Source organism: Poecilia reticulata, linkage group LG8 (assembly GCF_000633615.1).
Source record: "Poecilia reticulata strain Guanapo linkage group LG8, Guppy_female_1.0+MT, whole genome shotgun sequence".
Taxonomy (NCBI): Eukaryota; Metazoa; Chordata; class Actinopteri; order Cyprinodontiformes; family Poeciliidae; genus Poecilia; species Poecilia reticulata.
Window position 1 is genome coordinate 17,479,506 of NC_024338.1, and position 21,873 is coordinate 17,501,378.

Genomic DNA, 21,873 nt, shown 5'->3' on the forward strand with positions numbered 1-21,873 from the left:
AATGAAAAAGCTAAATTATTTATTTAACAAATTATTTATTTATTTCACTCATTTTCTTCATTTTTTGATTTATTTTACTCATTTTTTATTTATTTCACCCATTTATTTATTTATTTAATTTTGGCTGAAATGGCTCTCCATAATAAATCTCCTAATGAGATGAGAAAAGCTGATTTTCAGGCCTCGGTCCAGACAGGAGGCACCTGATCTTCTCCATGGGGTGCAGAGAGACAGATGGAGCAAAAGCAAACTGGGGAGAGAGAAACAGATCAGACTCATGACACAAACACACTGGTAAAGGTAGAAAAACCGCTCATAGACCATTAATCCAACCATCTGTCAGTTATAATGAATAAGTAGATACATTGAAGCGTTGGGGTGTTTCAAAATATTAGCTGAAATAATAAATATGTTTTTTTGTTGTTTTTTTTCCAGGACACCAGAACCAACACTGAAGATAAATCTGTCCAGCGATCGAAGGTAATCAGCCGGTGATGCCTTCACTGCTCTCTGCTTCTTTTGTTTTTCTGGGTTGTGACATATTCCAAGCTCGTCACATGAACATGGAGATAAAACGCTAAACCCACAGAAACGGGCAAATCTGGCCAGAAAAGTCAACATAAGTTTATTTATATAGCACATTTAACAGTTTTAGTAAACAGTAATTCTGACGATTCATCGATTAACCGGATAAAAAAAATTGACACATTCTGCAGATTTTTCATTTACCCACTTAAGCTTATTTTATACAATTTTAGAAATAGAAATTTTAGAAATCAAAAAATGCAATTAAACAATTCAGTTCAGTTTTTAAATTGGAAAAAGGAAACATTTGCTTGCCTAAAATGAAATAAATGAGCATTTCTTTTTTTGTACAATTGATTATTTTTAGCAAAAGATGCATCTACAGCTAAAAAACACTTAACAGCAACATATGAAATTATGATTATTTTTTGTATCAATAACTAAATAGAAAAAGATGCTAAACAGGATAATTTTTACCAGGTGAATTTGAACCAGGTGAAGCTGAAACTCTTGAGGAGTTCTGTTTAGAACATATTTACAGAAAAAGGGTTTTCTGTAAACCTTTTCTGAATCTGGATGCTCTAAATTTAGATTCGAGCATAACTAACCAGACATATGAGTCATTCCTCTTAAAGGGAGTTATTAATCGATTAATCCCGATTAATTTGATCAATTGTTTTAGCCCTAAGCTCATTTAAAACAACAGCTGTTGACCAAAGTGCTGCGCATTTAATCTCCCTATGTGTTGAAATACTGACCACACTGTGATGTCATTGTGCTTCCCAACATTTCTCCAAACAATCTCGATTTATCCCCTCTCTGCTGTCTCTGTATAAAAAAACCTATAAGAAACAAATAGACATTTCTCAGCCTGGTGGGGGCCCACGTAAAGCCTGGTGGCCCGCCAGGCTTCTGATACACTGAGGGAAACCCTGCAGTATTTATTCTTCCTCACTGCGCTGCGTGTCGCTCCCAGTAAATTATATGTTGATGTGTTCAGTCTTTCAGCTTTAAGACCCAAAAGGAAGTGTGTGCAACATGTGAGAAGACAGTCTACCCAATGGAGAGATTGGTTGCCAACAACCTGGTTTTCCATTCAGCGTGCTTCTGCTGCAAGCACTGCAAAACCAAGCTGAGGTGAATAATGCGTTTCACTTTCTTTGTTTTCTCCGGTTATATGATTCCTTCCATCAGCTTCCTTTGTAACTCTGCGATCCCGTCCCTCCTCCTGCTCCGCAGCCTCGGCTCCTTCGCAGCTCTTCAGGGCGAGTTTTACTGCAAGCCCCACTTCCAGCAGCTTTTCAAAAGCAAAGGCAACTACGACGAGGGTTTCGGACGCAAGCAGCACAAAGAGCTCTGGGCTTCCAAGGAGTCGGACACCATCACAAAGTCGCCATGATCACACCTGCCTTTTTCTTTTATTTTTTTGTCCTGTTGAACACCTCCAGCATGTTTTGCGATGAACACATGCCTCATTATGCTGGGGCGCAGTTAATTCGACCACGCGCTTTTTTTTTTTTAAAAATGCCATCCGAACAGAAACATGCACAAACTGCTTAGAAAAGACCCATAGCATCAAAAGATCTGGAGATTTTAATCGACTATTATTTTACACCTTTATTTTCCTCTTTCCTCGGGAATTGATAGTTGATTGTGACCAAATTTGTTCCCTGCACTAAAAAAACCCCCACACAAATTCTTACCAAGTATTTTTGGTCTAGTTTGTAATGCAAATATCTTAGTTCACATGAAGTAACGACAATTAACTTACAAGTAACATATCAGCAAGAAATGAGAGCCAATAATTCTTTAATATTGATGAAAATCTATTTCTATTGGCAGATTATTTCACTCTAAGTGAAATAATCTGCCAGTGGAACTCAAACTGGGTTGCTAGGTAACGGGACTGGGCTTGGCTAGGGTTGCTAGGTAACAGCACCAGTGGAACATGCACTCTTTAATCAATATTAAGGAATTATTGGCTTAAACCAAGCTCTTATTTCTTGCTGAAAAGTTGTTGGTAAGTTAGTTTTGTCTTATTTCAAGTTTTCTAAGATATTTGCACTACAACCTGAACCAACATCACTTGGTCAGGTTTGGGGTTTTTGCAGTCTAAAATGGGGGAGCGCATCAAAAACATTTCTTTTTCTACTCATAATAAAAAGAAATTATAATAATTTGCACCATTTTTTTGAGTGTTCTACCACATCCTCAGGCATTTCATAAGAGTTTCAGAGCAACAATGTTTCGGACAGAGCATGCACTCAGGTCAGTTTTTACCCAATGAGATCGATGCATAGTTTCAATAATCCCTCGCTGTGGTACGCTGTTACAGGTTTATTCAGGAACAAACAGGGTACAGAGTACTGTATAACAACCGCGCACATCGGCAACAGCTCACCTCATGTTTTACTTTTTATTATTAATATTCAACTCACCCGCTTCTTGTTTTTGAATTCCCTCTCTCAGTCTTATCCTTGCATGTTAGCACGACTGGGTCTTAATAGCCTTACCTTTAAACTGTAATTGCGTCTTGTGTTGTGAACGGTTTCGTTTCATCAGCGCACTGCACTGCAAAAACACAAAATCTCACAGAGTAATTTTGGTCGAGTTACTAGTGCTTGAAATAAGACAAAACTAACTTGCAAGTAACTTTTAAGGAACTCATAAGAGCTTGTTTTAAGTTAATAATTCCTTAACATTGATGAAAAAGTGCCAGTTTTCACCAGCAACTAGCTAATTGACAGATTATTTGTCTTATAATATGAGGAAAATGTTTTATTGTAGTTTAAATAATTTGTCAGTAGAACTAGTGCTTTTAAAATTAATATTAAGGAATTACTGACTTAAAATTAGCTCCCATATCTTGCTGAGAAGCTACCTGTTAGTTAGTTTTGTCTTATTTCCATTTTACCAAGATATTTGCGCTTAGAAACTCGCCCAAAATGACTTGGTAAGCTTTTGTGTTTTTGCAGTGTGGCAGCCCATTTCTGTACTTTTATTATCGGAATATGAAATAATTTCTGAAACCTGTGTTTTGTATGCTATCTGTACATAGAGCCGTGGTTTGTGATTGTTGAGCGTTTCCCTCCTCCTCCATCTTGCTGTACTCTCACTTTGCACAAGCAAACACGATTACCAAACATAATGTTGAAAATCACGACGGAAACTGAGGCCTTGTCTGCTTATATGTGACAACAGACAAGAAAATGTTGCTCCTCTGTTGTTTGAGGCATGTTAGTCATTGATAAGTCTTGTGAAGATTGTGATTGTTAATCCGAAATTCTTAAAGAATTAGTCTACTCGATGTTTTTGATTCATAAAGATGTGGATGAAACCTTTTTGGGTAAGAGATGAAGCATCTTTGAGAAATTGTGTGGCATTCATACCACTAGATAGTCATCATTTCCATCCCAAAAAAAGGTGGATAATATTCACTTTTGTATTATTGCCTTTCTCTTCATACTTTCTGTTGCATACCAAGCAGTTACGCAAGTGGACCTAGTCTCAAAAGGCTCGTTTTGCAGTTTTCATGCTTGCAAACCCCATTGCAGAGCTCCCTCTGCTGGAGAAAGCTTGTCAGTGAAAGAGGGCCCTGTGAGTAATTTGCCTAAGAACCTAACAGCCTTTTTCAATACGTTGCCTCGGTTTGCAGTGCTTTTTATTCAAAACTCCCAAGAGAATCTAGTTAATCGACGTCGCCATGTTTATATTCCGCCAATTAAACATCTAATTTCCTAAAATGTGTGAATATTGCTGACACTTGAATGACACAAAGTTCGTTTTGTGACTGAAAGTTTACTGTGAAACTGAGCATGCTGTGCGGAAAAGAGAAAGAGAGTCAAGCCTTAGGAATAAGTAGTTGACCTGATTGTGTTTTAACCATTTCCCATAAGAAGTTCATGTTTTTTTTAATGTTTTTTTTTGTTTAGAGCAAGTGTCAAACTCGAGGCCCGGGGGCCAAATCCGACAAGAGAACAGTGTGCTTAAACATTATTTTACCAATTAAATCAAATCTGGTTTTATCCATTTTCTGCCAGTTTATTGTGGAAATTCACTCAAAATTAGCAAATCGCTAAACGTTTTCACGCTAACACATAGTTATTGATGATTTTTCACAGAAACATTTGGGTTTCAGTGGCACTTTCTTTCTTTCTTTCTTGTACTAAACAGCTGCCTCAGCCTTAATTGATGTCAGATTATAGAAATAAAAAAATCACATTTATTGTCATAAATATCACAAATTAGTACCAATTAACTCTTTGATTGGACAAAACAAATGTGAAATCCTGGAGGGGAGGGACTGAAAAGATGTTAAATATTGTTTAATTTTAAGAATTAATTAATATTTCAGCTGGTTTTATCAATACCTTCTGGGACAGCCGGCCTTTAAGAGCACTGCGGATCTTGATTTGACCCAAAACGAAGATGAGTTTGACACCGCTGCTTTAATAAGATCCCTGCACCCAACCCGCAGCCGCCATTTTTATCCACATTTTCCACAACCAAACGTTTGTCCTCTTACGGTTTCTACGTTTTCAACGCTTTAAAATCAAGTGACTTGTTTTTAGAAATGCTGTTTCTGTCATCCTCTGCAGTTTGCCAAGGTACAACAGCAGAATCCCTGAACTGCACACCTTTAAGTTGAGTAAAGCAGAAACTGGTTTACGCTGGTGTAAACTGGTTTAAACCGGTTTACACTGGAGCCCAGAGGCTCAGGTGAATGATGAAGTTAAATCTGTGAATCTGCTCCTTTTTGTGCTGGACATACATGTTGTTATATTGCTGTTGTCACCGAGACGATAATAATGTATGCATCTCTGAAGGTGTATCGTTTTCCAGACTTGACCTGAGGGTTGAGACGGCCTTACAGTAAAAAATTAAAATAAAAAAAGAAGAGGTTTGGACTGTTTACAGTCTTTCCCCCCGTTTTCCTTTAATACTTGTGTTTCAAATGTAAGCATCTCTTTTCTCTCCACCATTATACACAATCAAGTTTTTCTTTTTTTACATGCTTTTGGAAAAAAATAAATAAATGCTGGTGTTGATTTAATTCATGTTGGCTTGAGTCTAATTTGTATTTAAAAGCTTCGAGGTATTCGTGTTTAGAAAAAAGGAAAAAACAAAAACATTTATGCTGCATGTAGTGTTGATATTTATTCTTTTTTTAATTCACACTTTATTCTCTACTCTTGTTTTTGACCCTATGTTTCTAAACACTTGCAACCTTCAAAAATAAATGTTTTATGGGATGCAACACTTATTTTATTAATAATAACCTAAACAGCCCCATCAGTTTTTTGCATAAAAACAATTAGTTATCTTTTTCATAGGTCATTGATTATATGCGGCACTCAACCAGTTTTATTTGGCTGGACTGAGGACAAACATACTGAAGAGAATTAGGGCGACTAAAAACAATTCCGATTTTTTTAATGACTTTTTTCTGAATACTGATTTTTTTTTTTTTTCAGAATTTTGACATTTTCTGACTTTTCTGAGGTGAAAAGTCAGAAATATGTGATTAAATTCAGAATTCTGAGAATAAAAGTCGATTTTTTTAATAACCCTGATACTCTTCTGTAATAAATTACTTCTTTATTGTAAAGGTTGCGGACTCTTGGTCTCAAACTTTTGAATAATGACCAAACTTTTACATGTCCACAGTTAATTTTTTTTAATTTCTTTTGAATTGTGTCAAAATAAAAGAAAGTGAGGTTTGGCTCTGAAATACGTACGCAAATGTGTCTTTTTTTATTTTTAGAGTCTAAATGTCTGGTTTCATCTGAAAATATTCACAAAATGTAACTTCAACTTTCAATAAATCTCAATTTTCCGTTACTCTTGAACGCCTCACGCACGTCACAGAACGTCTCCGCCCCACCAATAACATGCGCGTCCCCGCGAAAAGCTATCTACCGAGTAACAGCGCGTCCCCGCATCTTGACGGCGCTAATTTGGATAGTTTGTCAATCAGGAATTCCTCCGGGAGCAACTCTGAAACATTTTTAAACGTGTGATCGACCGAGAGTCAGGCATTTTGGTTAACAATGGACACCACCTCGGCTAAACGGCTTCCGTGACTTGTTGGAGGAGTAGTAGCGGGTTCCGGTGGCGATATTTTGTGCTGTCAGGAAGTTTGACGTTTTCGGTTGAAGAGCGTTTCTTTGGTTTGTTTTGGTTGTGGAAAAGCTGCGGTTTAGCTAACTCTACCGCCATAAACCCCGGAAAATTCGTACTATCCCACCACCTGATTTAACTACGACTTGTTAAACATTCTTACTTTTAAAGTTGGTGAAGTTTTTTTGGTGATTAAAGCCACTTTGGATTCGCTAACATACAGTTGGGTCGCGTTACAGAGTAACGGTTGTTGTTTCTTATATTGTTCTTAAAGTGTTTAAGTTATTACTATATGACGTTACTTGATGAATTTAGTTCATTTGTGCATTTCTTATAGGCCCCCGAAAAGAATGCAGCCAGTCATATATTGAACAAAAAAAAGGAAAATCTACAGATTTAGCAGGAAGGCAGGCTATTTTAATCACGGAAACTGTCCGGGTTTTCCCTTTGGATAGCTCGCAAATGGATTTAATGGATGCTACACAGCAACTGCTACATCTAGTCTGCTGGTTTTTGTTATAGAAAAAAAAAGCCTGAAAAATTAGAAGTGACTCTCTCGATCATGTTTTGGAAATTTAAGTTTTCCAAAGATCCGAGGCTGCAGCGGCCTCAGCCGGAGCACTTAGATGTAGGGTTTTCCATATAGGATTATTGTCTTTTGAGCTCAAATTGTTGTTAAAATACCTCTAAAAAAGACAATATTAGTGTGTTTTTGTTGTTGATCTTCGGTGAAAGAAGGCGTACCCCCTTCATTTGGGGGGGTATCCAGCCCCTCCATGCCGCCTTCACTCTCACGCCTTCTCCCGGGTGTTTTGGTCTGATGGACGTCCACACCTCCGGGACAAATTACTCCAAATCCGCCCAGAGACGCCGGTGACCGGGTCGGTTCCGAGCGGGAGGGGTTACCTGAGACTCTAGGTGAGGTAAGGTTGTGACGCGTTCACGATCTAGTTGACAAAAGAAGTATATGGTGCATTTAGGTTCCCACCTTTTTTGGGTAAACTAAACATGTTAATAAAAGAAAATATAAAATAATATATATTTTTGCAGTTTATTTTAAATTCAAAATGGTAAAATAGTCTTAAAAGTTAGACATAGTCTTAGAAGCACCAGGAGCATGCATCTTTTATAACATATTTATTTGTACATGTTTTTTTGAAACTCATGATATTGTGACAGTAGGTTATGAGAAACGACCAATCAGAGCCAGGAGGTGGGTCTTAGTGCTGTCGGATAAAGCTTTCCTGTAACAGTAAGTTGTTTCTTCTCCATCAGCACATTTAGCAGCGAGTACACAAGTTGATTGGCAGCACTAAGACCCTCCTCCTGGCTCTGAAAGGTTGTTTTCTTCAGGAAGAAGGCAGAGGAAATCAATCTTTTCACAGATTTTCTATCTCATAGCATATTGTCATGACTTGCAACACCTGTCCCTGAATGCCAAGACCTTGCATCTTTTTGATGCATCCTTGCACCGCTAAGACCCGCCTCCTGGCTCTGATTGGTTATTGTAGCACTGAGAGAATGCAGAGGAGCTTGATTTCTTTTTTCACAGATTATCCTTCTCATACCAAACTTTAACGACATGGGGACAGTTGTAAAACAAAAAAAGATTAAAGCTACATCCTGTAGCTTGAAAGGCTTAGTGTATCTAAAATTAATGCCTTAAAATGATGTCAATTCTTTTTTCATGGGTCTTACATTTTGTCTTATCAGGACCATTAATCTCATATATTTTATGTTTTATTTTGGCTTTTTTGTGGATTTTTTGTTTTGTGTCGTTACTCAAAAAAGGCTGATGCTGCCTCTACCACTAACATAGTCTTGCTAGCTAGCCTGCTAGCTTTTTTTGCATCCATCATTTATAAGTTTAAATTTATCTCTACTTGTCTGGACAAAAGTTGTGCATTTCTGTGGTGATACAGGTCTTAAATTCCTTTGATTGTTGATCTTAAAAGGTCTTAAATTTGAGTTGGTGTTATGTCTTTCTGACATAATGCTCCTTTAAATATCACAACTTTATCCATGACATTTCTGATGTGTTCCTTGGACTTCCATCACAGAAAGTTACCGACTGGTGCCCTTCATAAATCAACATCGTTTTGGTTTTCAATTAGCCATTGAGCAATGGGAGCCAATGATGTTGCCAAAGCCAACACTTGGTGCAGGTTGACCTGGGAATATTTAAAAACGTTTCGTCTTCTAAACCAAAGCACCTGAAATATGATAGAGACCTGAGGAGACCAAGGGGTTTCGCTGAGAAACCATGAGGCCAGACGCATCTCTGGTCCGAGAAGGGGAGGGAAAAACAGCCTCAGACTAAACATTTCTCAAAAGCAGACAGAGGAGAGAGGGCAGAGGAAAATCCATGTAAATCCTCCTAGTCCTGGAAATGCGATACAAGGAAAATAAAGCAGACACAGCTGACTCAAGCAGCCTTGTTCTCAATTGAATTCCCGGCATTCCACATTGGGGGGTCATTAAAATCGGTTCAAACTGGGGTGACAAGAGGGGCAGCTCTTGACAAAGAGCCTAGGCTTTGTGTGACTACAACAAAGGAGTTTTCTTTAAAGATGAAGTAGTCTCACTGATGTCTGCAGCCAAGGAAAGAGACAATGGCTCTATGTTACCTCAAGTTACCCGACACGGATAAAACGGTGAGAATCTCACACTTCGTAAAGTTCACGACCTTTCATGGTGTATAAAATACCAAATTGGAAGAGTTGAAAAGATTTCGCCGCCCACTCCTTTGGCAGATATGAGAGCAGCGGAAACTTTAAAGCAGCGCGGTCACGCTCTGCCAGCCGCAGTCGGACATACCCAGCATTCCTGTGGGTGATTATTACCCTGAAACCCGCGGCTTCACCAAGGTGCCTCAGGTGCTGGTGCCACTCACTTTGGGTACAGAGCATTTGTTGCTTTGTCGCTAGGGTGGTTGCAAGTTATTGATTAAAGAGTTAATCTGAAGTTGATTAATCTTACTGATTGATTTAGGATTAAATCATAAATGGCCATTTTCTGAAAAAATCTGAATTTTCTCTTGTATCAAAAGGTCAGTGTGTCTAATACTGCCAGAATATGAAATGTATATATTTCTCACTTTATTAAGCTTTCACAAAGATTGCTGAATAGAAAAATACAATATGAAAATAATAAAATAAATGAACTACAACGGTGCACTGGAGATATTAAAGATAAGGGGAAAGAGTAAATTTCTGCCTGAAAACTCATAAATTTCCAAGGGAAAACAAGGAAAGTAAAAAAATTTTAGAAATGAACATAAATTTTGAAATTCATTGAAATTATTTTGTAGAATAAACTTGGACATTTTCTGAGTTTATAGAGTAAAAAAATTGACTTTTTGAGCCTGGAAAGTTTCACTTTCTGTGAAGTGTTGACGTATATTTCAAAACAAAACGGTATAAAGTGCATTTTACATCCCAGAATGGATTCTGATTGGACTTTTTCCTCTTTTCTTTTTCTGGCATGTCTCCACCATCTTTATTTCTGTATCAACAGCTCCAGTTAAGAATGACCAGTGTTGCCCTCTTCTGGATGGAGGCCAACAATGTTCTTACTTTATAAATTGGAACAAATTTTAATCTAATAAACAATTAATTGACAATTAATTGTAAGCTGATTAACTGTTTGCATTCCTAGTCATCACTATTTTTAGTTAAACTACATTTTACAGTTTTGGGTGTTTGTTTCTGCATTACAAACCCCAAAAATGGCTCAAGGTTATTTTCACTTTATGTACTTTAGTTTTGTGGTTTGATGGTTTTAGTCGTTTTGATGATCCGGTTTTGTCGGACAGATGTTCTCACGTTTAGCTTCAGAGTACTTTGGTTTACGGAGGAGTCCGTGATCCGTTCAGTGATTGCACAGTGCCCAGCTCCTGTGGCTACAAAACGAGCCCAAACAGTCGTCCTTCCACCAATGCGGTTGCCAGGTGTTTGTGATGATTTGCTATGTTTGATTTTATCCAAACATGGCACTGTGTAGCACAGCCAAGCATCTCTACTTTTGGCTGATGTATCCAAAATGTTTTGGCCCATGTAGATGTAACTTTGCAAGCCCGAATTGTTCTCCCACATTCTTTTTAGAGAGAAGAGGCTTTCTCCTGGCAACTATTTCAAAACAAGCCATCTACTTCATTTTTCTAGCAGTCGTATTATGAACTTTAACATTTAACATGCTGAGATTGAGCTCCTGGGTTTTGGGAATTTCTCTGAATTTGTAGAGATTTCCCTTCCTTGGAAGAGCTCCAGATCTCCTCACTGGAACCATGAGAGAGAGACTGTTTAGAAATATCTTTCTTTGGGACACAAACAATCGACTTGCAGTTAATTGTCTATTAATAGTTTATTAGATTAAAATTTGTTCCAATCGATTAACTAATAACATCCGCTTAGACATTTTTTCGGTGTTGTAGTTTGGCCGCCGTCCAGCAGAGGGCGCCGCTAGTCATCCTTATTAGAGGAGCCGTTGAGACCAAAACAAAGATGGCGGAGATATTTGTAAACGGTAAAGAGGAACGGTCCAACGGAGTCCCGTGTGGGATGCAAAAGCACTTTATGCGGCTCTGTTTCGACATGTAAACACTCGACCAGCTTCAGTTATCGCCTTAATGGCGCTGATTCAGCTTTTCCATTCAAAAATGTCTGATTTGCTAGTACGAAGGTGAGGATAAAATGATGTCACAAAAACCGAGCATAATGTAGAAAAATTGTAACATGATAGAAAAAGACGTGACGCCAATTAGCAATTTGAGGGCTGTCTAAGTTTAATAATATGAGAAAATCATAGTTTTCTGTTTATTTAGTCAGTATTTAATACAGCTGACAAAAATTTTCAAATACTAGATTTAAAAAAAATCTATATATTATAAAAAATGTAGCCGTTCATGTCAATCATCTTGATGCAAGCAAAATTCAGGTTTATAAGAAAATGGCCGGGTAACGTTCACACATTAAAAGGCAGGATGACTTTCTTCTCTTATTATTATATAAGCACATATGTATATGTTAGATCATACATTCTGGTATTATAGAAATGGTCGCCTGCTTATGATCAGCAGTTTGAAATCTGTATGCTTTTACACATCTGAGGTTAAACAAATTTAAACCCCAATATGCACCAGAAATATCAATTTTAATGATTTTAAAGAGGGTGTGTGTTTTATTTCAGTACATGATGCTGTTGGTGCCGTCAACAGGGCTGGATATATTGCCCTGTTAAGTTGAGCAGTGATTTATGACATGGCTTTGGGCTGGTTTTGCTGCTCGTGCAACCAGAGCTGCTCAAACCTGGTTTAGATTTTTAAAAATGGCAGAAAACTGCTCATAAAGAATTCTTCTCATAGGAACAGAGCCAGAGCGATTGCTGCCAGTGCAGCTCGAATGTCAGCCGTTTCCAATTGCCGTTCTTTCTCATGGGCATATTTTAGCATGCACTGGACACATTTTCATTCACTCTGACTTTCATTCAGTCAAAAATGTTTTGCTTTGGTTTCTGGAGTCTTGGGTTTCTCCCCTGCAAAATCCAAAGCCTTTTTGTCATTATAAAGGCCTCATTATCTCTTTGGTTGTCGTAAATAAAGCAGTGGTTTAGGAATTATTTGCACACTTTTAACTGTTTAACTTCTTTTTCTCATGCTGTTATGTCCTGCCTGACTCATCTGGAGATATTAACCTAACTAACTGCAGCATTTCCCCCTGCAGGCTGTGGGTGGTCTGGCACATCAGAGGCATCAATCTGAACCCTGGTTTGTGGACCCCGCCTGCACAACGCTGCCGCAATGAGTGAGTCTGATGTTAAACAGGCATTTCAGTGCACAGTTTTGACACAGCACAAGATAAAAACAGTTTCAGCAGAAAGCATCGGTCCGGTTTGAGCAATCAGCAGCTCCAGACTCTCAGGTGAAGGATTGGGTTCTGGGTCCGGTTCCCTCAGCTGCCCTGGGGCTGTATGATGTCTTTCCAAGCTACACAAGAGGAATATTTTCTCTTCGTGAGTTCGCACAGCCAAGGCAGAGTTTCTTCAGAGATCAAACATGGGTAAAAATGCATATCAGAAACGGCACAGTCCTTTCCTGTCTCTCAGAAAACCCAGTCAAGGACGGTTTAGACGGGATTATGGGTTAAGAAAGCTGACAAGATGTCCATTTCACCTTTTAGGGCTGAGTGACTTGAGAAAATGCACATCCATCTTTAATAGTGTTTCTTGAAATCCTTGAAAGTGCTTGAGTTTCAATGAGATGTTTTAAAGGTTTGGAAAATGTTTCTTTTTTTTTTATGAAGTGCAATTTAACGTTTCATTAAAAGCCTAAATTTGGAAAACTTTTACATTTGAAATCAGATATTTTGAAATACCTAATAAAAATAAAAAAAATTTCCTTAATCAGACTAAACTTTTCATGTTTTAGGTCAGTTAGAATTACCTAAATTATTTTGCAAATTCCAGAAAGCCTGGCGAGTTTTCTCAGATTATTTTTAAGCATTTAATTTGAGCAGAAAGATTAACCTTAACATAACAAGTTTGGATTGTTTCAATGTTGTGAATGTTTGTTATTCCTATGTGATCTGTGTAATTAAATATTTTTTACACAAAAAAAATATTGGGGTATTAATTGTTAAATTAGTTTTTTGTTCTTGCTCCAGTCAGGTATATTGATGATGAGAAAAAACATTTCTAAACATAAAATGTTGTCATATTTTAGTTTACCTTCTCCCTGCTGTAGGATGCTGTCACAAGACATTAATAACATTAATAAATTGTGTATTGTAGTGAGTTGAAACGGTTTTTAGTTCGGTTGTATTGCTTTAAACTCTAAAGTGCAGTGCTGCGCTGCTTTTCCTTGAAAAGTGCTTGAATTTTACTGTGGGTAAAGTGCATGACCCCTGTGTTATGCATGTTCTCTGATTTCTGTTTGTGTTTCGTTGGGCTGTCGTCAGATGAGAGGCAGGCTCTCCACTCTATAATGAAGGACCTGGTTGCCCTCCAGATGACGCGACGACAGCCGGTGTTTTCCTACGACAGCGGCAAGCCGAAGACATCAACACAGGCCAACAGACAGGTGCGGCACCACCATTCAGATGATGATTAAAATCATTCCCAACTTATGAGAAGGATTCAAACACTCTTTTAACTCATCCTCAAAATCAAAGGCTTTAAAGTGACCTATTATGCTTCCTTGAACAGATTAGGATGAATCTATGGTCTATACAAAACACAAAATCAGTCTTCAGTCATGAGATTTTGGTCTCATCAGTTCAGTTCCTGTCACTTTGAATCCGCATTAGCTGCTGCAGGCCACGCCCCCAACTCAACGTTTACATTCGCTCATGAAAATGGCTGCAAACAAATGCTCAAATATACAAACATACAGCTTTGAAAAGCAGAAGTGGAGCCTCCTTTACATCCAACATGAATTCAGCAAGTGGTTTCTGGATGATAAGTCAACAACGAAACGCTTGACTTTCCCAGCAGCCATTGTACAGCTCATACAGCAGTAAACTGCACCAAGTGTGTTGGGGTTGCTAGGTAACATGCTGGGGTTGCTAGGTAACGGTGCAGTGACTTAACAATTGGCAGGTTTTTGAAACTGCTCATTTCCCAGACGCCAAAAAACATTAATTGCCAAAAACTTTTCTTTTAAGTTCTTGTGTTTTTTCTTGGAAACAATAGAGACACAAAGTAAAGTATAAAATAGTTCAAAATGTGAATATTGCATAATAGTTCCCCTTTAACAACAGAATGTTTGTGACAAAGCACTTTCTCCTTCAGCCCAACAAGTTTGGATTTCTGTCAAATGTAGAAAATTCAGCTTTCAAGTGATGATTTCATTTATTCAGTGAAATAATCATTTCAATCCAACCCCATGCGAAAAAATTGTTAAATTAACAATACATATTTTGTTTTGGAAAGCTGAGTTCGGTTGCACATTTATGCAGATGTTATTGATCATTGAGATCATGGAAACTTGACTGAGACACGTCAAAGCGGCTGGTCGTTGTTAAGAAGCTGTTTAACTTTTAAAGCACAGTATTTTTATTAAGCGTTTAAGATTGCAGATATCTCACTGAAAAGGTGCTTTGATGCGTATTTATTTACACAGGTGTGAGTTTCTAGCTTGAAACTCTGTGGAAGAAATATTTACAAAGTTTATTTTCATGTGCATTCACAAGCAAAACACAATTTGTACTAAAAAAAGAAATGCCAATGCTAAAAACATTTAAAATAATGTGCAACTTTGCATTTTAATGTCTGTAATGAATGAGTTCAGCTTCGTAGAGGCTGTCGGTTGTAGTTTGTTACCGTTGGATCCGTCTGCTTCCAGTCCAAGTTAACCTAAGCAGACACAGACTCCTGCTTTCTATTTAGATTAACCAATAACCTCTCCAAGCTCCTTCTTCAGAAAGGCTAATTAATATATCCCAGAAATGTAAACACAGCATTTGTGTTTTCCATGGTAAGATAAATGTCTGTCATCCCAAATAACCTTAGTAATTAGTGGAAAGACTGGAAGTGGGTTCTTGTAAATGCTGGAGGAAAGAAAAGAACTCCTTGACCTTACTGTTCGTTTTTTTTTTCTTTTAGGATGATGTCAGGATAAAGTTTGAATACTCAGGAGAGAAAAGGTGAGTTTACGTTGCTTTCTGTTTGCAGCTATGCATTAGCCGCTCTGCACATGTCGAGAAAGTGGAATATATTTCTATACGTTGGCGAGAGGGAGAGCCTGAACGTAAACGCGTTCCTGTCAGCATGCTGCTCTTGTCACATGTTCCAGTTCATGAGACGGAGCGCTCCAGCACTTTAATCTGAAAGGTATGTGAGCTGGAGAGTGGAAGGGAAAGTACTGTGGTTAGCATGTGGCTGCCAACACAAGCCACAAATATTTAAGGTGTACTTAGAAGAATCTGCACACACCGAAAAAAAAGGTATTTTCTTTGCACGTGTGCGTGTAAGTCAAGCGCTGTTTTCCTACCAGCTGGCATAAATCTGTTCCAGTCTTCCTGTCTGTGTGATTTCTTGCTTTTTCTGTGCAGGATCTTGGTGTTTGGGAGGCCAGTGCAGTTTGAGGAGATTCAGGAAAAGGTGAAGAGCGTCTTCGGCCAGCAGCTGGAGCTCCATTATATGAACAATGAGGCAAGTTTAGCATTTTTCACAGAGCAATAACACAAACATTTAGACTTTTTTAAAGGTTGCACTGATAACCCAACACAAAACTCAAGTGATTTCAGAACATGCAGTTTATTTTTAGTATTGTGCAACAAATGAATGTTCTCTGGGATCATGTTAATTATATTCCAGTCACACACATACATTTTTGTGTTAAAATATGATCAATATTAAGGATTACAGCTTGCATAATATTAGTAAAAAACAATAAAATTTGGATCAAACACAGATGAATATCTTCAAGTTAAGTTTATTTGTTTGGGACGTTTCGGAAACGAGGAAGTTTGAAATGCGTCGCATCATTAAAACGTCACACAGTTAATGATACATCCAATATGTTGATCAATTGGCAGCTCAAACCTGGTGGGTTTTAGCCTTGATTTAAAGGAACTCTGAGTTTCAGCTGTTTTTCAGTTTTCTGGAAGTTTGTTCAAAATGCTTCCGTTTTAGTGTTGGGTAAGAAAAGACTTTTAAAAAAGGAAGTCCTCCGTACTTTATTAAGCTAATTTATTTATTTATTTATTTATTTATTTATTTATTATTTTATTTATTTATTTATTTATTTATTTATTTATTTATTTAAGCTAATTTTGTCAAACCCCCATTCTCTGAGCTTGTCCTCCACAACCACAACAAACAGACAACTCTTAGCGGTGGATCACTCGGCTCGTGCGTCGATGAAAACGCAGCTAGCTGCGAGAACTAATGTGATTTGCAGGACAAAAATTAAACCAGTTTTTTTTCTGCAGAGTTTTAAATTACTTATTTATTACACATCACAGTAGAAGATGCTAATAAAGAAGAAAATAAGTGATGTTTACGGAAAAGGATTAGGGCCACTGGAAAAGATGCAGGTCAATTTAGACGTGCAATAGATAAATTGAGGTAAAACATATTTTAGATTATAGGCAAAAATGACAGAATGAGGAATGAAGGACAGCAGGAAGAAAAAGAAAGAAGACTAATAAAATAAAAAGAGAGGAGCGAAAAACAAACAATGGTCATAGTACATAGAACAATTACTTACAGCATAAGTTAGCTTCCTATGGAATTAAACATGTTCAATACTGTTTAAAATTTGAACTTTTTATTTTATTTTAAGATTCCAGTGTCTTGAAATGAGCTCAGATATATTTATCTCTGTCTATTTTTACATGAATCATGTATTTTTAGTCTGACTTAATTGGTTAACTTCACATTGAAGCATTTTAAAACCGCTGCTCCTGCTTTGTCTGCTTGTTTTCTTGATGGTCTCCAAGCAGATGTCCATTCCTCTGCGAGGTCAGGGTGACCTGGACAAGGCGATCGACCTGCTTGACCGAAGCTCCAGCATGAAGAGCATCAGGATAATGCTTCTTTCTCAAGAGCGCAGCAACGTAAGACCCGTTGCACAATGTACTTCTCTTAATCCCACGTTGTGAAAAACAGCTTCCTGATTATTTCTACGCAACACCGAGATGCTTTGAACCAAAAGTTCCATGGCGTTTTAAGAACGTTGGTTAAAACATTTCGCCTCTCCTCCTCGTAACTGCAGGCCTCCTCCAACTCTCATCATGGACAGTGTAAGCAGGTGAGGATCAAGGCCTCCCACTCCACTGGAGACGTCAGTACGGCGTACCAGCCCTCTGAGCCCAGAGGGCGCCACCTGTCGACAGGTAAACGGGTCACAAATCAGCCTTGTACTGTAGATCCCTTGCAGCGCCCCCCATCTGCCTACTGGAGAACAAAATGCTGCCCGCTAACGAGGACTAGCATTAGTTTTAGCTGTTAAGTTATCAATTTATCGCACAAAATCTTCAACGTACATGTAATATTTAAAAGAAAGAGGGATGCAGTGCTTTGCTACTGGTTATCAACACGACTACAACTAGATAAAAGATCAGGAAAAAGTTTTAATTAAGAAAAAACATTTCAAGGTCAGTTATGCTAGCTTGACTATGACAAACTGTAACATGTAGATGTGCTGCAGAATTCAGTGTGTTTCGGTTCAGTTCCAAAATACAGAAAAGGCGACCCACACACCAACTCTGACAGATCATCAGTAGAGCAAGTATTTCAATTAGCTAATCTACCACCGCAGTCTTAGATTAGCCAATAGCAGCGGTTGCTAATCTACCACACCGATCACTTATTAATAATCGCAAAATAAACATCAAGCCTGAAAACATAAAATGGTAACGGACTGAATGTTCTGTGTGCCTGAAATGTTTCCGTGTTTTTTGGTGTTTAAACATAGTGGCGTCATTATCAGTTGCTATGGCAACTAGTCTGCGTGCAGATTAGCCGAAAGAGAGAACGAGAAAAAAGTGGGTTTGAGTTGTTCTTCATCTGTTTTTCTGCGGTGCTTTGCTTTAAAATCATACCTACATCTCCAGGTTTCAGAACGTCAGCAGAGCAGGCGATTCTTTTACATGCTCAGTAACAGAATCGGGTTTTTGCCCTCCAGCACTGCATGAAACTTCCAGATGTAAACAATAACATGCCAGGGGCCTATGTATGCAGACAGGCAGCTGGGTGCTTTCGTTTCTTCTGTACAGTCTTCTTTTTTTTTTTTTTCTGCTTCCCTTTCTCGCGTTGCATCCTCTTCCTTTTCCTTTTCACCATCACTTGACGCTGCCTGCTGGATTGCAGCCAATCAGATTGGAGAGTGCTATTACTTCGTTGGCAAGCGGTCTGGTTTTGGCGGTTTCTCTTTATCCTGAGGAGCAGAAAGGCTTTACAGCTTGACTTTATTGCAGCAGCAGCTATGAAAGCTTGAAGTTTTGTGTATGCAGGCTCATCTGCTGCATGTTTGCTTTGGGCTAATTTGTAGCGTTTTAAAAGAATCGTGTGTTTACATGGATTAAACTGCCTCTGTTTGTAGTTTTTCTTCTCAGAAATCAGACCTGCTTGTAAACTTTTGAACTGGCCTTCATTAGTTGTTCTCCAGGCTTTTTAAAAGTTAATCTTTAGTTGTTTTATTTTTTTTTACTCATTTTCACAAATGTTCTTGTACCTGTTGGATATTGTGAGGTCAAGAAACAAGAAATCATAAGAACAAGCGTTAGGTCTGATTAACACTATGCTGCAAAGGAACAGGGTCTAAAAGAAGCATTGATTAGTTTAATAAGTGATTATTTTGACAATTGAATAAAATAATTTACACTTTCTACAGATTTGTCTTTTAACCACTTAAACTTTTTTTTTATAAAACATTTGAAAAATATTGAAAGATTTAAAAGTTACCGTTTTAGGACTTAAGTAATCCAGATGCGTAACCTGAGTGCATTTTGAAAGATTTGCTCCATCTTTATGTTGATCTCGTTCAGTACGTCTAATTTTCGCCTGACGTCTCGTTGTTCAGGTAATGGGTATGAATGTTGTCTTCATACGGCTGGAAAATGGTCACATGCTTTTAAGAAATATTTGCAAATAAATTAAATAAGTTGGGTAATAATGGATGAGCTCACACCGTTTTTATATTTATACTCCTTACTGGTAAACAGTGACTTCCTGTTGCTCTGGGCTATAAATACGAAGCGAAACAGAGATGACATTCCAGTTTGTGTTTAACATATTACTAAATGTTGCATGTTGATTTTTTTTTTGTGTGTGTGTGTATTTAAAGGTTCTCAGAACACGGGTCGAAGTTCGCCGCCTCCTGGATACGTGCCCGAGCGGCAGCAGCGGATCGCCCGCCAGGGTTCCTACACCAGCATCAACAGCGAGGGCGAGTTCATCCCAGAAACCAGCGACCAATGCGTGAGTCATCTCCTCCGTGTCGAAGGGAGAAACGCACGCAGAGACGGGATCCACATGCTCTGCTCCGCTAACATAAACGGCCTTAAATGGGTTTTCTCATTAGAGCAGGACGTGGTAATGTGAGGAAAATAACTTTTTGTTTCTAAATTGCATTACTTCGCAAGAATAAACTTGCCTAAGAGGAAACGGGAGGGGCGTTCTGCCTTTCTGTTGCATCAGCAGTGTGCAATTCGAAGCCTGTCCGTGCAGAATGTAGTAATAATTGTATTTATTTAAACTTTCTAGGGCTGAAACGGTTAATTTATTAACTGTTAACTGGACTATGCACTTAAAAAAGCAGTTTGCTGCAAAAATAACTTATTTAGAGCAGTTATCAGTAGGCCTGTCACAATAACAAATTCTGCTGGATGATGAATTGTTCCAGAAGTTATTGTGATAAATGATAATTTTAAAGTAAAATAATGCATAGTAATAACTCAAGAACACGTTTTTAAGTATCAATAAACTTAAAATTCTAATGAACATTTAACACTGGAACTGGAAAACACTTTAAATATCCAAAATAAATAATAAAATAAAAAAAATAACAGAAATGACTAAATTAATTCTGAAGTTTCTGTAAACAAAATTATCCTTTAAAAACAAATTTAGACCAAAACACCAGACTGGAAACCTTTATTATCCAGTTTTTGGAAAAAAGAGAAAAGAAAAAAAAAAACAATAAAATGTGCAAATAAAAATTATTGAGCTTGTTTTAATAGCTTATTGATTACAGACCTCAGTAATCAAACCAAAACTGAACAGTACATGTTTACATATTGCTTTAAAGATAAAAACACGTTTATTTGTAAATATGTTTTGGCCAAAACTCCTCAGATGGTTCAGATTTAGTTTCAAACTGACTAAAGAAATGCTAAATAAAATGTTTAGTTTCTTGTTTAAAAAAGAAATTTAATTATTTGTTTGCATCATTTAATGCATTTCTAATATTGTATAAAAACAACTTGAGTAGTTAAATGAAAAATCTATACAGAGAGCCAATTTATTTCTGATTACTCGATTAATCGTCGGCTCTAAAACTGTGATAGTGAAGTTACAAAGTGAGACGGCACCAGATATATTTTGCAGAACTGTAAAAACTCTCAGTCTGTGTTCAGACGGGTTTTGGTTTTGGTCTGAACAGGTGCTGGATCCTTGGAGCAGCGCAGAAAATTCAGTTTCTGGCAGCTGTCAGTCCCTGGACAGCAACTCAGAAAGGTAACAAACAAACCGCCTGTTGAATCAAATTTTACCTCAACCATGCTCCCATCTAATTTTATTCCTTCTTCTGCTACATTTCCGGAGTTATTGGCTGATTTTATTATGATTATAGTCTTAACAATGTTTGTTTTACAAAACCTTTCATTCTTCTGCAGCCCTTCGCTGAGGAAGTCACGGATGCACAGAGCCAAGAGTTACCCAGATAACCGGCAAGAAGTGTCAGGTGAGAGAAAACATGGAGGTTTTCTGCAAGAGTGCACAAAAAATTACACTCGAGTAAAAGTAGCACTACTTCAGCATATTTTTACTCGAGTCAAAGCAAAATTACATCATCAGATGGACCAAAATATGAAGTTATGAGGAAATGTTGGTGCTTTTAAAGATCAAAATGAAAATGATTCCTATAAGTCACAATTTATTACAACAAATGGCAAAATAAGGCACAAAAACAAAACTGTTTATTAATACTGTTGTTGTTGTTGTGGAATAAAGTGTTTGTTCAATAAAAAGTAAATTGAACTGTACAGCAGAGTAAAAATTACCTTAAAAGTGAATTTTTCTCCAAAACGTTACTCAAGTAAATGTATCTAGTTACTGCCCAGTGTCTGTTACTACCCAATAGTAAGTCCCGCCCACTCCTCACAACTCTTTGGACTCACTACKGCCCAGTTCTCTGTCTAACAGGTCCGGAAAAYCCCCAGAAACTCGGGTCTTACCCTAGCGATAGTTTGTGGAGAATHRTCTGTTTAAACTGGGGTCGGAAAGGACTCGTCTAGCTCTGACTACCTTCGATCCAAAAGTTATGACCTTTTACAGTTGAGGAGCAGTCCGCTGAGTAGCACTCACAGCGACATAACCCCTACAACCACTCCTGTTAACGGTAGCTCCCTTCCTAAAATAACGGCACTTGTTAACGGCTAGATTAAATTTAGTGACTTAGATTTAAGTCCCAAGGTCATTATTTTAACACTCACCAGAGGAAAACATAAAGCCATCCATTCCTTAGAATCATGTATGTTAACTTTACCACAATTAGGAGAACCAACA

The 21,873-nt window shown here is 37.8% G+C and overlaps 2 protein-coding genes across 4 annotated transcripts in view; both read left to right on the forward strand.

Moving 5' to 3' along the window:
* limd2 (LIM domain containing 2) overlaps positions 1–2,039 on the forward strand; it is a 17,933-nt gene extending 15,894 nt beyond the window's left edge. Inside the window, exons 2-4 of the mRNA XM_008416307.2 lie at positions 436–480; positions 1,526–1,662; positions 1,765–2,039. Of these exons, the coding sequence (XP_008414529.1) occupies positions 436–480; positions 1,526–1,662; positions 1,765–1,924 (342 nt within the window). The 3' untranslated portion in view covers positions 1,925–2,039. The remainder of the gene's footprint in view (positions 1–435; positions 481–1,525; positions 1,663–1,764) is intronic.
* A 4,393-nt stretch (positions 2,040–6,432) lies between these two features.
* The window catches only part of map3k3 (mitogen-activated protein kinase kinase kinase 3), a 22,674-nt gene continuing 7,233 nt past the window's right edge, over positions 6,433–21,873 (forward strand). Inside the window, exons 1-10 of one of the 3 annotated variants that reach the window (XM_008416309.1) lie at positions 6,433–7,568; positions 12,366–12,446; positions 13,599–13,720; positions 15,244–15,284; positions 15,693–15,792; positions 17,088–17,201; positions 17,360–17,480; positions 19,433–19,566; positions 20,750–20,823; positions 20,982–21,049. In XM_008416309.1, coding sequence (XP_008414531.1) covers positions 12,443–12,446; positions 13,599–13,720; positions 15,244–15,284; positions 15,693–15,792; positions 17,088–17,201; positions 17,360–17,480; positions 19,433–19,566; positions 20,750–20,823; positions 20,982–21,049 — 778 coding nt within the window. In that variant the 5' untranslated portion in view covers positions 6,433–7,568; positions 12,366–12,442. Of the gene's footprint in view, positions 7,569–11,178; positions 11,326–12,365; positions 12,447–13,598; positions 13,721–15,243; positions 15,285–15,692; positions 15,793–17,087; positions 17,202–17,359; positions 17,481–19,432; positions 19,567–20,749; positions 20,824–20,981; positions 21,050–21,873 lie in introns of those variants that run through there. The other 2 variants (XM_008416308.1, XM_008416310.2) reach the window with 2 other exon arrangements.